Here is a 14,260-nt window from a genome sequence, read left to right as displayed (position 1 = left end):
CCATATATTTATTTTTGTTCCCCCCTTTTTTTCGCTGGCCCTTCAGCAATTAGTGTGACTGTGTTTGTTCCCTTTGGACATCCTGGATGTATATTTATTACTTGCAAGGAGGGACGCACAGGACATAAGAGTCAGCCATCGTTGAGCGGGGGCGCCATTCTCGTGATTTGCAATAGGGTGCCAACCTCCGCTGGTAGGTAGGGGTTATTTTCAGGGATCATTGTTAGGGTGGACCTAGTGTGCACTTTTTGTATGGTGTGTGTTATTATGTGTTGTTTGTCTCCTTTTTATGATGTATTAATAAAGGGAAAAAAAATGTATCTGTCTTTAATGAGGTTTTTTTTTTATGATAATTACGCTGAATATAGCCTTATACACAATAGATTTTTTCAGTGTTTTCAAGTTACCAATCTGTGTTTAGAATCAAACTTCTCAATTACACTGTGGGTTTTGCAATATATATGTGTCAGCTGTTCTACCAAACCGTGTGGTTGTTGTTTTCGGCTTTGCTAATATGACAGAATTTCAAGACTAACTTTTAAAGACAGCGAAACTAAAAGAAATGTTAAAAACATCTTGCTGAGTCGGGCGCTTGCTCAAAATTCAGGAATAAGACACCAACTGCAAGGTGAATCATTATGAAGACATTGCACTTGCTGCTGTATACCATACTGGTGCTTCTTTTTCATATTGGTAGGCACAGTTCACAACAATTAAATCATTTGGAGTAGCATAGTAATAATATTGTATGCTAATCTCTTATTGTCATTTATTTATGTAGTTTCCTGCCAGGAATTAAAGTCTCTTATAAGACCAACGGGAAGAACAGCTAAATTCACTTGTGGAGTTGATGGCATTTCAGTCCTACAGCAAGGTCTTCATTGGTATCATCAAGATAACAGCAAGGTTATTAAATGGCTCCTATTCTACAAACCCGGGAAGCCGGATGAAGCTGTACAAGAATATAAAACAAGGACATCCCTGGAAATTGTTACAGAAAGTTCTTGCACTTTGAGCATTACAAATATAAAGCCCAGGGATGACGGCACATACTTCTGTGCAGCCTGGCAGAATACCACCGTGTAGTAACTACATTAGGAAATAACTCAATTTCCTTCTAATGGTTACAAACTGCATTATTATTTCATAGATCTCTGCTGAATTCTTTTACTGTGCCTTAGATAAATTAATGGCGCAAATTTATCTGTTCCTCTGTTCAAAAAGGGCACTATAGAGCCCCGTTTTTAGGATCAATGGGGTCTCAGCTTTGGGACCCTGAGCAATCAGAAAGTTATCAGCTATCTTTTGCATGGGTAATAACTTGTTAACTTGATACTTGATACCATCCTTTTAAGTGGCATCCTAGCCATGATTGTTGCGATGAATACCACAAACTATGGCTACATTCTGTCGTCCCTTAATCACAAAGGTGTTCTATCCATACTCACTATATTCAATACTAGCTGAAGAGCCCGGCGTTGCCTGGGCATAGTAAATATCTGTGGTTAGTTATAGCACCTCACGTCTCTTATTTTCCCATCATGCCTCTCATTTTCTCCCTTACACCTCTCATTTGCCCCTCACACCTCTTATTTTCCCCCTCACTCCTCTCATTCCCCCCTAACATTTGTCATTTCGACCTCACATCTGTCATTTTCTGATCACTCCACTATTTTCCCTCACTCCTCTCATTTTGCATTCACACCTTTTCATTTTCACCTCACACCCCTCATTTTCACCTCAGTATATACATGTTTGTCATCTCCCTTATATATAGTATACACCTGTATGTCTTCTCTTGTATATAGTATATACCTGTATGTCATCTCCCCTGTAAATAGTATATACCTGCTGTGTGTCATCTCCTGTATATTGTATATACCCATGTGTCATCTCCTCCTGTATATATTATATACCTGTATGTCATCTCTTCTGTATATACTATATACCTGTATGTCATCTCCTCCTATATATAGTATATACCTGTATGTCATCTCCTGTATATAGTATATACCTGTATGTCATCTCCCCTGTATATAGTATACACCTGCTGCATGTCATCTCCTCTGTATACCTATGTGTCATCTCCTCTTTTATATAGTATATACCTGTATGTCATCTCCTCCTGTATATAGTATATATGTGTGTCATCTCCTCCTGTATATAGTATGTACCGGTAAGTCATCTCCTCCTGTATATAGTATATACCTGTGTATCATCTTCTCCTGTATATAGTATATACCTGTATGTCATCTCCTGTATATAGTATATACCTGTGTGTCATCTCCACTGTATATAGTATATACCTGTGTGTCATCGCCCCTGTATATAGTATGTACCTGTATGTCATCTCCCCTGTATATAGTATATACCAGGTTGTCATCTCCTCCTGTATATAGTATATACCTGTATGTCATCTCCTCCTGTATATAGTATATACCTGTGTGTCATCTCCCCTGTATATAGTATATACGTGTGTGTCATCTCCTCCTGTATATAGTATGTACCTGTGTGTCATCTCCTCCTGTATATAGTATATACCTGTGTGTCATCTCCTCCTGTATATAGTATATACCTGTGTGTCATCTCCTCCTGTATATAGTATGTACCTGTATGTCATCTCCCCTGTATATAGTATATACCAGGTTGTCATCTCCTGTATATAGTATATACCTGTATGTCATCTCCTCCTGTATATAGTATATACCTGTGTGTCATCTCCCCTGTATATAGTATATACGTGTGTGTCATCTCCTCCTGTATATAGTATGTACCTGTGTGTCATCTCCTCCTGTATATAGTATATACCTGTGTGTCATCTCCTCCTGTATATAGTATATACCTGTGTGTCATCTCCTCCTGTATATAGTATATACCTGTGTGTCATCTCCTCCTGTATATAGTATATACCTGTGTGTCATCTCCTCCTGTATATAGTATATACCTGTGTGTCATCTCCTCCTGTATATAGTATGTACCTGGGTGTCATCTCCCCTGTATATAGTATATATCTGTGTGTCATCTCCTGTATATAATATATATCTGTGTGTCATCTCCTCCTGTATTAGACCGCGTTCACACGTTATTTGGTCAGTATTTTTACCTCAGTATTTGTAAGCTAAATTGGTAGCCTGATAAATCCCCAGCCAACAGGAAGCCCTCCCCCCTGGCAGTATATATTAGCTCACACATACACATAATAGACAGGTCATGTGACTGACAGCTGCCATATTTCCTATATGGTACATTTGTTGCTCTTGTAGTTTGTCTGCTTATTAATCAGATTTTTATTTTTGAAGGATAATACCAGACTTGTGTGTGTTTTAGGGCGAGTTTCATGTGTCAAGTTGTGTGTGTTGAGTTGCATGTGGCGACATGCATGTAGCGACTTGTGAGATGAGTTTTGTGTGGCGACATGCATGTAGCAACTTTTTGTGTGTCGAGTTGCATGTGACAGGTTAGTGTAGCAAGTTGTGTGCAGCAAGTTTTGCGCATGGCGAGTTTTGCGCGTGGCGAGTTTAATGTGTGGTGCGTTTTGAGTATGTGCAAGTTTTGTGTGAGGCAACTTTTGCATGTGTTGCAACTTTTGTGCATGTGGCAATTTTACCGCGTGTGCAAGTTTTGCGTGTGGCGAGTTTTCCATGAGGTGAGTTTTGCACGTGTGGCGAGTTTTACGTGAGCCTAGTTTTGCATGTGGCGAGTTTTGCGCATGGCGAGTTTTGAGCTGCGACTTTTGTGTTTTGACTTTTATGTGGCGAGGTTGGTGTATGTGTGGTGAAATGTGTGCTGAGGGTGGTATATGTGTTCAAGCACGTGGTAGTGTGTGGTGCATTTTGTGTGTGTGTTCATATCCCCGTGTGGTGAGTATCCCATGTCGGGGCCCCACCTTAGCAGCTGTACGGTATATACTCTTTGGCGCCATCGCTCTCATTCTTTAAGTCCCCCTTGTTCACATATGGAAGCTGTCAATTTGCCTCCAACACTTTTCCTTTCACTTTTTCTCCATTATGTAGATAGGGGCAAAATTGTTTGGTGAATTGGAAAGCGCGGGGTTAAAATTTTGCCTCACAACGTAGCCTATGATGCTCTCGGGGTCGAGACGTGTGACTGTGCAAAATTTTGTAGCTGTAGCTGCGACGGTGCAGATGCCAATCCCGGACATACACACATACATACATACACACATTCAGCTTTATATATTAGATGGCTATTCACATGGTTTTTTGTGGATCTGTGTCCATATAAAAACAAAAAGACATGCTGCTTTTGATCTAAGTTATGGATCAAAATATTCAATATAAAGCACACAAAGAGGGCACCATCAGAAATATAGAATGTTAAAGGGATCCACCTGCAGCATGTCTATATCTAGACAAATTGACAACCAAAGAACAAGAAGACATACAAGAAAGCAGGGATCACCTTTAGAAAATATACAAAATGTTATTATTGCACACAAAACCCACAACAAAAGAATTTAAAAACATTTAAAATACATAGAAATATTGCCGCTTAGTATGGCCTTAACCAAACAGGAACAGCGGTTGGCCCAATAACACCAAAAAGTCATACATAAATTTAGCTCAATATGAAAGGCTATGGGACTCCGCAGGTTGGTCACAGAGTGATCAGATAATCGTATTTCTGATATATATATATATATTAGTAAATCCAATATATTCTTACAAACAGAGATTGGCATCAAATACAAGATGGAAGCGCTGCAACTAAGTGGGTTTGTTAGAAAAAGTATTCAAACCTATAAATATCAAGTTGAATGCCCATTATATAAATTCTAAAGGACTATTCCAACAACCACTATGGAAGCAAACATTCTTTTTCCAGAAATACATTACCAGTCATGTACCAGTCATCAATTCAAACCCACTTACGGGGCCCCATACATCATGTACAGTCAAGCAGGTGGAGGACCATAACCGTCTCCTGTAAGCCCGACTCGTATCGTCACTACAGTGACTTCATCAGGGAAAAAGAGAGAGTGTGATGGGTCCAGTGAAGCTTACCGATATATATATACAGTACAGACCAAACATTTGGACACACCTTCTCATTTAAAGATTTTTCTGTATTTTCATGACTATGAAAATTGTACATTCACACTGAAGACCTCAAAACTATGAATTAACACATGTGGAATTATATGCTTAACAAAAAAGTGTGAAACAACTGAAATTATGTCTTATATTCTAGGTTCTTCAAAGTAGCCACCTTTTGCGTTGATGACTGCTTTGCAAACTCTTGGCATTCTCTTGATGAGCTTCAAGAGGTAGTCAGCGGGAATGGTTTTCACTTCACAGGTGTGCCCTGCCAGGTTTAATAAGTGGGATTTATTGCCTTATAGATGGGGTTGGAACCATCAGTTGTGTTGTGCAGAAGTCTGGTGGATACACAGCTGATAGTCCTACTGAATAGACTGTCAGAATTTGTATTATGGCAAGAAAAAAGCAGCTAAGTAAAGAAAAATTAGTGGCCATCATTACTTTAAGAAATGAAGGTCAGTCAGTCCGAAAAATTGGGAAAACTTTTAAAGTTTCTCCAAGTGCAGTGGCAAAAACCATCAAGCGCTACAAAGAAACTGGCTCACACGAGGACCGCCCCAGGAAACGAAGACCAAGAGTCACCTCTGCTTCTGAGGATACGTTTATCCGAGAAAAATCAGAAATCGCAGGTTAACAGTAGCTCAGATTAGAAACCAGGTCAATGCCACACAGAGTGCTAGCAGCAGACACATCTCTACAACAACTGTTAAGAGGAGACTTTGTGCAGCAGGCCTTCATGGTAAAACAGCTGCTAGGAAACCACTGCTAACGACAGGCCACAAGCAGAAGAGACTTCTTTGGGCTAAAGAACACAAGGAATGGACATTAGACCAGTGGAAATCTGATGAGTCCAAATTTGAGATCTTTGGTTCCAACCACTGTGTCTTTGTGCGACTCAGAAAAGGTGAGCCAATGGACTCTACATGCCTGGTTCCCACCGTGAAGCATGGAGGAGGAGGTGTGATGGGGTGGGGGTGCTTTGCTGGTGGCACTTTTGGGGATTTATTCAAAATTGAAGGCATACTGAACCAGCATGGCTACCACAGCATCTTGCAGCGGCATGCTATTCCATCCGGTTTGCGTTTAGTTGGACCATCATTTATTTTTCAACAGGACAATGACCCCAAACACACCTCCAGGCTATGTAAGGGCTATTTGACCAAGAAGGAGAGTGATGGGGTGCTACGCCAGATGACCTGGCCTCCACAGTCACCAGACCAGAACCCAATCGAGATGGTTTGGGGTGAGCTGGACCGCAGAGTGAAGGCAAAAGGGCCAACAAGTGCTAAGTATCTCTGGGAACTCCTTCAAGATTGTTGGAAGACCATTCCTGGTGACTACCTCTTGAAGCTCATCAAGAGAATGCCAAGAGTGTGCAAAGCAGTCATCAAAGCAAAAGGTGGCTACTTTGAAGAACCTAGAATATAAGACATAATTTCAGTTGTTTCCCACTTTTTTGTTAAGTATATAATTCCATATGTGTTAATTTATAGTTTTGATGCCTTCAGTGTGAATGTACAATTTTCATAGTCATGAAAATACAGAAAAATCTTTAAATTAGAAGATATGTCCAAACTTTTGGTCTGTAGTGTACATAGTATAATTATTAAATCATAGCAGCTGCTAGGCTTACTGCATGAGGTACACGTGCATACAGATCAACGTCGCTGAAGGAACCGGACGTGCCACTATAGCAGATCCAAGCACCAGTGCGCATGCACCGGCGTTGTTAAGGTAACCACAAGCTCCAAAGTCTGCATCTGCGCAGTCCAATCCTAGATTGCCCATTCAGAATGCGGGCATCCAGTGCGCCTGTGCGATGTGTCACATGGTCAAAAGGTTCTTCAACTATGTATTACATACACACGGTCACATGACCGCAGGTCCTCAGCAAGGTCCCTATGACCCAAAGGAGGCAAAGATACGTCATAAATCTTTCTAACATGTTAACATGGGGATAGGGGAAAATATGTGTAAGTGGGTTAATAGCTGGCTCAGGGATAGGAAACAGGGTGGTTATTAATGGAGCACACTCGGACTGGGTCACGGTTAGCAGTGGGGTACCACAGGGGTCAGTATTGGGCCCTCTTCTTTTTAACATATTTATTAATGACCTTGTAGGGGGCATACAGTGTAGAATTTCAATATTTGCAGATGACACTAAACTCTGCAGGGTAATCAATACAGAGGAGGACAATTTTATATTACAGGATAATTTATGTAAACTATAATCTTGGGTTGATAAATGGCAAATGAGCTTTTATGGGGATAAATGTAAGGTCATGCACTTAGGTAGAAGTAATAAAATGTATAACTATGTGCTTAATTCTAAAACTCTGGGCAAAACCATTAATGAAAAAGACCTGGGAGTATTGGTGGATGAAAAACTTATATTTAGTGGCCAGCAGGGCCGTATTTGCCACTAGGCAAATGTAATATTGCATTGAATATGAGAAGGTTTTCAATTCATTATGTTTTCCATATGAAAGAAATTACTGATGACATACTGATTATCAAAATTAAAACACTGACGAAAATCAGATCAAGAACACTAATGAAAATCATGCCATTTTTGCTTACTAGATTTATCACTGATGTGGGAAAATATTCTGAAAAATTCCCATGCTAGAGTTCATATGAGGTTATGCCAGCAGGGGGCGCAGCACCGCAAGTCTAGGTAGCTATGTTCCCCCTGCATTCCATTCATTCCCCAGTTTTTACAGCCAGGGGCAGCTGCATTAGCAGGCTCCTTGTTGTAAAATTATTTAACTCCTTCAGATGGATCTACATCGTGGGACATGACTGTATGGCGGACAGGTATGGGATATTGTTTTTTATTTTAACTTTTTCAGAAGACGAGGGTTGTCATTTGGATTGAGCGTATAATAAAGCTATTACAACACTGTGTATTTATTTCATTAAAATACTTTTTTCCTAATGTGTGTGTTTTTTTAACCCTTTACTAATATTGGATTAATAATGGATAGGTGTCTTATTGACACCTCTTCATTATTAACCAGGCTTAATGTCACCTTACATTAGCAAGGTGACATTAACCCTTTATTAGCCCATATCCCACTGCTACTTTGGAGTGGGAAGAGAGAGGCTAATTGCCAGAATAGGCGCATTTTACAGATTTGCCTTTTCTGGTGTGTCTGGGGCAGATGTTTTTAGCCAGGGGGGCCAATAACCATGGTCCCTCTCTAGGCTATTAATATCTGCCCTCAGTCACTGGCTTTTCCACTCTGGCGGAGATGTGTTCCCTGGGGAGGGGGGGTGCGGGGGTGCGAATAGCACTCCCTTTAGCCCGCTGTGTAGCTGGTAACCAGTAAACACAGCGGGTTGCTAGGGACTGCATTCCCCACTCTCCTGCATGTGGGGAACATGCGGAGGCTGAGAAAATTTCTAAGTTCCCTGCTGGATTCGCAGGTAACTGAAATTCTCTCAAATGGGAACCTAGAAAAAAGATAGTCAGGATATAAAAATAGGTAATTTGAAAAATCTAACCTGAAGACAGCTCAGGGTCCGAATCCATTTGAAGGACTATGTCTTCTCCATCTGAGTCAGAAGGGTTGGTGTTGCTCAGGATCAGTTCCAATGCCTGTTGAATGGTGTGCCTTCTCTGCATTTTGTTTCTTGGGAACAAAATAGGTGAAGCAGTCACCTATTTATCCCCCACAGCACAAAAGGCTGCCTGCAAATTTGCTAAGGTGGGGCTGGGGGGTGGGCAGACACACTCAGGAGCAGCTTACATTCTTTTGTTGAGGTGGATCAACACAATTGCCCCCTGCAGATTCCTCAGGCAATGGCCACATTTACAAATGAAAGGATGCTAATAGGAGCCATCAGAGTTGTCAGTTTGGACTAAAGGCCCCTTCACATTAAGCGACGCTGCAGCGATACCGACAACGATCCGGATCGCTGCAGCGTCGCTGTTTGGTCGCTGGAGAGCTGTCACACAGACCGCTCTCCAGCAACCAACGATGCCGGTAACCAGGGTAAACATCGGGTAACTAAGCGCAGGGCCGCGCTTAGTAACCCGATGTTTACCCTGGTTACCATGCTAAAAGTAAAAAAAAACAAACAGTACATACTTACCTACAGCTGTCTGTCCTCCAGCGCTGCGCTCTGCTTCTCTGCTCTCCTCCTGTACTGTCTGGGAGCCGGAAAGCAGAGCGGTGACGTCACCGCTCTGCTTTCCGGCTCACAGCCAGTACAGGAGGAGTGCAGAGCACAGCGCTGGAGGACAGACAGCTGTAGGTAAGTATGTACTGTTTGTTTTTTTTTACTTTTAGCATGGTAACCAGGGTAAACATCGGGTTACTAAGCGCGGCCCTGCGCTTAGTTACCCGATGTTTACCCTGGTTACCAGTGAAGACATCGCTGGATCGGTGTCACACACGCCGATCCAGCGATGTCCGCGGGAGATCCAGCGACGAAATAAAGTTCTGGACTTTATTCAGCGACCAACGATCTCCCAGCAGGGGCCTGATCGTTGGTCGCTGTCACACATAACGATTTCATTAACGATATCGTTGCTACGTCACAAATAGCAACGATATCGTTAACAATATCGTTGTGTGTGAAGGTACCTTAAGGGTCATTTGACCCTCTTTCCGGACTTCATGGGGGAGCTTGAAATTTCTGGGACTTCTAGTGTTAACACTTAGAGCTCCCAAATTTTGCACACACACACTCCTAACATTATTAGTGAGGAATATGTAAAATATAAGGGATATGAAATGGTTTACTGTATGTAAACCATGTCTCACATCCTGTCCGGTTTGATAAGGAGATAGCAACAGCAGGCAATTGAATTACTGGCTTTTCTGCTATCTAGCTCTGTAATAAATTTATATATATGTGTGTCTCACTGACATATATCTATATATATAATTGTCTAAGGGTTTTTCCGTCTGTCTGTCTTTCTGTCTGTCTGTCTGTCCTGGAAATCCCGCATCTCTGATTGGTCGAGGCCACAAGGCCTCGACCAATCGGCAACGGGCACAGTATCGACGTAGATGTCATAATGGTTGCCATGGCGACGATGATGTCATAAAGGTTGCCTTGACCAATCAGCGACGGGCACAGTCTGCCGCGAATTCTGGAATCATCATTGTCCATATACTACGGGGACATGCATATTCTAGAATACCCGATGCGTTAGAATCGGGCCATAATCTAGTATATATATATATATATCCCTATTCTTTGAGAAGACATTTTTTCTATAATTTCCATTCTAACTTGTCAGTGTGATTTTACTGTACATCGCCTTGAATTACCGGTTTTTCTACAGAACACTGCTGCATATTTCTCGCAAGTCACACGCATGGTCCGTGTGTTATCCGTATTTTTCTCGCCCCCATGAACTTTCATTGGCGGATTTTTTGCTGACAAACGCAGCATGCTGTGATTTTCTCAGCCCTTAAAATATGGCCGAGAAATATAAGGTAAATAGGAGCTGCCCCATAGAGAAACATTGGTCAGTGTGCAATGCGTTTTTTTGGCGACTCTCATACGTCCGTATTCCTCTCTAGTGTGACCCCGGCCTTAATTTTCACAAAGTGTAAGAGATGATAATGGACTACACAATTTGTTATGCCATTTTCCACAAATGTAGTGATACCCCATATATTGTTGTACACTATTGTTTGGCCAGATGGCAGGGCTCGGATGATTGGGAGCAACATTTTGCTTTTGTAATGGATATTTTGTTTAAATAGCCTGTGGATGCAATTAGCACAGCCCTTTATGTGCCAGGATAGCAAAACCTCCCTACATGTGACCCCATTTTGGAAACCACGTTGTTCAATGAATTTATCTAGAGGTGTAGTATATTTTGAACACCAATATCCCTCAAAGAATTTTATAAAATTAGATTGAAATAAGAAAGATATGCAGTGGGTACAGAAAGTTTTCAGACTCCTATAAATTTTTCACTCTTTGTTTCATTGCAGCCATTTGTAACTTCAAAAAATTTCATTTTTTTTCTCATTAATGTACACTCTACACCCCATCTTGATTGAAAAAAAAACAAATGTTGAAATGTTTACAAATTTATTAAAAAAGAAAAACTGAAATATCACATGGTCATAAGTATTCAGACCCTTTGCTCAGCATTGAGTAGAAGCACCCTTTTAAGCTAGTACAGCCAGGAGTCTTCTTGGGAATGATATGACAAGTTTTTCACACCTGGATTTGGGGATCCTCTGCCATTCTTCCTTGCAGATCCTCTCTAGTTCCACCAGGTTGGATGATGAACATTGTAGACAGCCATTTTCAGGTCTCTCCAGAGATGCTCAATTGGGTTTAGGTCAGGGCTCTGGCTGGGCCAGTCAAGAATGGTCACAGAGTTGTTCTGAAGCCACTTCTTTGTTATTTTAGCTGTGTGCTTAGAGTCATTGTCTTTTTGGAAGATGAACCTTCGGCCAAGTCTGAGGTCCAGAGCACTCTGGAAGAGGTTTTCATCCAGGATATCTCTGTACTTGGCCGCATTCATGTTTACTTCAATAACAACCAGTCGTCCTGTCCTTGCTGCTGAAAACCACCCCTATAGCATGATGCTGCCACCACTTTCACTGTTGGGATTGTATTGGGCAAGTGATGAGCAGTGCCTAGTTTTCTCCACATGTACCGCTTAGAATTATCACCAAAAAGGTATATATTCATTTCATCAGACCAGAGAATCTTATTTCTCACAGTCTGGGAGTCCTTCATGTGTTTTTTAGCAAACTCTATGTGGGCTTTCATATGTCTTGCACTGAGGAGAAGCTTCCGTCAGGCTACTCTGCCATAAAGGCATGACTGGTGGAGGGCTGCAGTGATAGTTGACTTTTTGGAACGTTATCCCATCTCCCAACTGCATCTCTGGAGCTCAGCCACTGTGATCTTGGGGTTGTTCTTTACCTCCCTCACCAAGGCTCTTCTCCCACGATTGCTCAGTTTGGCTGGATGACCAGGTCTAGGAAGACTTCTGGAGGTTCCAAACATCTTCCATTTAAGGATTATGGAGGCCACTGTGTTCATAGGTATCTTGAGTAGGGTTGAGCGAAACGGATTGTTCATTTTCATAAGTCGCCGACTTTTGGCAAAGTCGGGTTTCATGAAACCCGACCCAATCCCTGTGTGGGGTCGACCATGCGGTACGCGACTTTCACACCAAAGTCGCGTTTCAATGACACGAAAAGCGCCATTTCTCAGCCAATGAAGGTGGACGCAGAGTGTGGGCAGCGTGATGACATAGGTCTCAGTCCCCACCATCTTAGAGAAGGGCATTGCAGTGATTGGCTTGCTGTCTGCGGCGTCACAGGGGCTATAAAGGGGCGTTCCTGCCGACCGCCATCTTACTGCTGCTGATCTGAGCATAGGGAGAGGTTGCTGCCGCTTCATCAGAAGCAGGGATAGCGTTGGGCAGGGTACATTAACCCCGAAACCGCTTGTGCTGTAGCGATTTCCACTGTCCAACACCACCTTTTGTTTGCAGGGACAGTGGAAGCAACATTTTTTTTCCTCAGCGCTGTAGCTCATTGGGCTGCCCTAGAAGGCTCCCTGATAGCTGCATTGCTGTGTGTACGCCGCTGTGCAAACCAACTGCTTTTTTCAAAGCACAAATCCTGTTGTTCCTTCCTTTCTGCAGAGCTATCTTGTTTGTTTGTCCACACTGTTGATTTAATTTGTGCAGCAGTCCACTCCTTGTTATTGCTGCCTGCCATACATTGCTGAGATTACTGCAGGAAGATAGTAATTGTAGGACAGTCCCTTTTTTTTTTTTTCGTTACATCTCTTCAAGCCACTTTCTGCCACAGAATATATACTCTAATACAGTGGCCCACATTTATTCACTAGTCTCCCTGAATAAAAAAAGGGTACAGATTAAAATTGGCAAATCTGCATCAGTGGCAGTCCTGTGTGTGGCATCTGTGTCTCATTTTCTGGCACAGAAAACATACAGTCTAACAGTGGGCCTGATTTCTTGCCAATTCTCACAGAAATAAAAAAAAAAAATAGTGGGAGATTAAGATTGGCATTTCTGCTTGAGTGCCAGTCCTGTGTGTGCCATCTCTCTCAAATTTTGGTGCATAGAAAGCCTAGTGTCTAATACTTTTTTTTTTTTTTAAATTCTCCCTGAAAAAAAAAATTGTGGGAGATTAATATTGGCATTTGTGCTTGAGTGCCAGTCGTGTGTGCCATCTCTCTAATTTTGGGGCACAGAAAGCCTAGTGTCTAATACTGTTTTATTTTTTTTAAATTCTCCCTAAAAAAAAAAAATAGTGGGAGATTAATATTGGCCTTTGTGCTTGAGTGCCAGTCGTGTGTGCCATCTCTCTCAAATTGTGGGGCACAGAAAGCCTAGTGTCTATAATACCGTTTTTTTTGGTTTTTTTTTAAATTCTCCCTGAAAAAAATAAATAGTGGGAGATTAATATTGGCATTTGTGCTTGAGTGCCAGTCGTGTGTGCCATCTCTCTCAAATTTTTGGGGCACAGAAAGCCTAGTGTCTAATACTGTTTTTTTTTTTTTAATTCTCCCTAAAAACAAAAAATTGTGGGAGATTAATATTGGCATTTGTGCTTGAGTGCCAGTCGTGTGTGCCATCTCTCTCAAATTGTGGGGCACAGAAAGCCTAGTGTCTATAATACTGTTTTTTTTTTGTTTGTTTTTTAATTCTCCCTTAAAAAAAAATTGTGGGAGATTAATATTGGCATTTGTGCTTGAGTGCCAGTCGTGTGTGCCATCTCTCTCAAATTGTGGGGCACAGAAAGCCTAGTGTCTAATACTGTTTTATTTATTTTTTTTAAATTCTCCCTGAAAAAAAATAAATAGTGGGAGATTAATATTGGCATTTGTGCTTGAGTGCCAGTCGTGTGTGCCATCTCTCTCAAATTGTGGGGCACAGAAAGCCTAGTGTGTCTATAATACTGTTTTTTTTTGTTTTTTAATTCTCCCTTAAAAAAAATAAATAGTGGGAGATTAATATTGGCATTTGTGCTTGAGTGCCAGTCGTGTGTGCCATCTCTCTCAAATTGTGGGGCACAGAAAGCCTAGTGTCTATAAATGTTAGGTGTCGAGTTCTCGCTTCTGCACAAGGGGAATCTCGAGCCATTTCCGCTGCGGTCTCCCATTCTTATCCAGCCGCAGTGGAGTCTACTCAGCAGAGACGTCGGTCCCAGCGTCTTGCTCAGTCTCACTCTGTACAA

General features: G+C 41.7%; 1 protein-coding gene across 1 annotated transcript in view; it reads left to right on the top strand.

Moving 5' to 3' along the window:
* The first annotated feature begins 598 nt into the window (after positions 1-598).
* LOC138643622 (immunoglobulin kappa light chain-like) overlaps positions 599-14,260 on the top strand; it is a 75,951-nt gene continuing 62,289 nt past the window's right edge. The window contains exons 1-2 of the mRNA XM_069732480.1: positions 599-693; positions 782-1,070. Of these exons, the coding sequence (XP_069588581.1) occupies positions 639-693; positions 782-1,070 (344 nt within the window). The 5' untranslated portion in view covers positions 599-638. The remainder of the gene's footprint in view (positions 694-781; positions 1,071-14,260) is intronic.

Source organism: Ranitomeya imitator, chromosome 6 (assembly GCF_032444005.1).
Source record: "Ranitomeya imitator isolate aRanImi1 chromosome 6, aRanImi1.pri, whole genome shotgun sequence".
In the NCBI taxonomy this organism is placed as follows: domain Eukaryota; kingdom Metazoa; phylum Chordata; class Amphibia; order Anura; family Dendrobatidae; genus Ranitomeya; species Ranitomeya imitator.
The sequence above is the reverse complement of the archived record's forward strand: the minus strand, read 5'-3'. Positions and strand labels throughout refer to the sequence as shown.